The sequence below is a fragment of the Dendroctonus ponderosae genome, unplaced genomic scaffold, assembly GCF_020466585.1.
Source record: "Dendroctonus ponderosae isolate FM_Combo_2020 unplaced genomic scaffold, Dpon_F_20191213v2 Dpon_F_20191213_11, whole genome shotgun sequence".
Taxonomy (NCBI): Eukaryota; Metazoa; Arthropoda; class Insecta; order Coleoptera; family Curculionidae; genus Dendroctonus; species Dendroctonus ponderosae.
The window spans coordinates 1,639,637-1,641,806 of NW_026017213.1; the positions used below are offsets into that span (position 1 = coordinate 1,639,637).

A 2,170-nucleotide genomic window follows, 5' to 3' on the forward strand; every position below is an offset into this window, starting at 1 on the left:
TGCCTCAAAAGTTAGTCGCAGTACCCTCAAGTCCCCAGTTTTTGTTGGCATTTTTGGCCAGCCAGAGGCGGCAGAATAAGGAGGCAAAGGATGGGGTTTAAATTTGTTGGGGGGATTTTAATTTTAGTAGCACAGTGGCTTTTTCGAGAATAAGTCATAAACAATGGATGCTTTGGGGAATTGCTCACCTGTTGGATAATCCAGGCAAGGCGTGACCTTCAGTAGTTTCGCGCGTTTTAGGTTTGGAACGGTGCGGTGAATAAGTTAAACGGGGGAAACTTTACTTGATCGATTTCCCACTGGGGGTTTACTACTCGTCTCCCCAACCGCTTTTGAGCCCGAAGTTGGCGTAAAATCTCGCGCTCTTTATGGTAAAACCCAGGTGAAATGGGGAGGCACATTTACCTGCTTCCCCTTAACAATTATACGCAGTGAAGCCCCATCATTTAGGGCTGGAAATATTTAAATATTTAGGCTCGGGAAGCGATCAAATTGCGGATATTCCCGAGTGAATGGTAAATCCAGGAGGCACCTGCGAGGGGAAATTGTATGAAAAATCCACAAATTTCAAACAAGTTGAGTTCAATGAACACTAGCTACTGATCGAATGCAAAACACAATTTTTCGGGAAAAATCGCTAATTTTCTTGCAGAAACAACGCAGGGAGTTGGGCTTGAAGCGATTTTGGTCGGCAGTCAAAACGTCTAACAGCAGCAGCTCGCAAGGTGATTACGAATCGCCTCCCGATGACACCAAACTCGCCCCTAATTGTTCACTGCCTCTATTACAGGTTGGTATTTTCATTAGTTGGCATTTGATCGAAAATTTGAAGAAAAATGTCGCAAATCGCTCAAAACACATAACGTTGCTTCATACGCCGCGCAGTGTTGCCGCGCTCTTCTCCTGACGGCCAGAGCATTTCAATTGCGCACCGCGCTGCCAGATCAGTCACAAAGTCTAAACAATGCCGAGTTGCAGGTATGGCCGAGTTCCGATTCGCCCAGGGGTGAAGCGGATGGACAGAGTTTTGTGTTCCCTGAGTGTGCCGACAATGTGTCCCATCACTCGATTTGTGTGGACAATATCTATCATACTGATTCGGGCATCGAATCTACGCAAGTAAGTTTTCTTGCCTTGCAGCAGGATTAAACACGCGAGCAGCTTTTATTGTGGAAATATACCAAACTCTCCGATTTTTCTGTAATTTCACCAAAAGCTCCCATTGAGTCTGAGCATCTGCATGAGAAACAGGCTTAAAAGTGCTGAAAATTTGCACATTTCACATTTTCCTACTCCTTTTCGCTCTCAGTCTTTTAGTCCTGTTTTTCAGCGTTGCCTTGTTGCTCTCATATGACAGTCGCCCAGGAAACCTGAGAAAACATTGAATTGATCTTGCGCATTAAGCGGTGTCTACAGGGCGTCCCAAAAGGATTATGAACTAATAGTTGGCTTGTTTAGAAATTTTCGAATTCCACTCTGTGGCGGAATGTCTTGAAGCGCTTAAAGTTAACGCTTTAAATTTCCCAATCCAACTTTTGGTTTTTGAATGATTGCGCTAAAAATTAAGTTTTTCTTCAGTTAACAACTCTGCGGAAAATCTCGCAGGCAGCCGGTTAGTGTGTTTGAATTGGCATATTTTACCGATTAAAATTTGCATATAGGGTGTCTCAAAAGTTAGTCGCAGTAGCCTGAAATTACCAGTTTATGCTGGTATTTTTGGGATTTCACCCTGAACACTGCAAGTGAAATTTGCAACTCTGCTGAAAAAAACCAGAAAAACCGGTTAGTGTGTATAAACGGGCATATTTGGCTAACTAAAATTTCTATATAGTGTGTCTCAAAAGTTAGTCGCAGGAGCCTCAAATCCCCAATTTATGCTGGAATTTTTGGGATTCCACCCTGAACTCTGCAACTGAAATTTTCAACTCATCTGAAAAAAAAACAGACAAACCGGTTAGCGTGTGTAAACGGGCATATTTGGCTGACTAAAATGTGTATATAGGATGCCTCAAAAGTTAGTCGCAGTACCCTCAAGTCCCCAGTTTTTGTCGGCATTTTTGGGAATTTAGCCTGAACATTGCAAGTGAAATTTGCAACTCTGCTAAAAAAAAACAGACAAATCGGGTAGTGTGTGTAAACGGGCATATTTGGTTGACTAAAATTTGCATAT

General features: G+C 42.8%; 1 protein-coding gene across 2 annotated transcripts in view; it reads left to right on the top strand.

The window, feature by feature from the left end:
• The window catches only part of LOC109540379, an 11,649-nt gene that overhangs the window by 6,505 nt on the left and 2,974 nt on the right, over positions 1 to 2,170 (top strand). Inside the window, exons 3-4 of one of the 2 annotated variants that reach the window (XM_048662663.1) lie at positions 653 to 790; positions 979 to 1,119. In XM_048662663.1, the coding sequence (XP_048518620.1) occupies positions 653 to 790; positions 979 to 1,119 (279 nt within the window). Of the gene's footprint in view, positions 1 to 176; positions 791 to 978; positions 1,120 to 2,170 lie in introns of those variants that run through there. The other variant, XM_019908730.2, reaches the window with a different exon arrangement.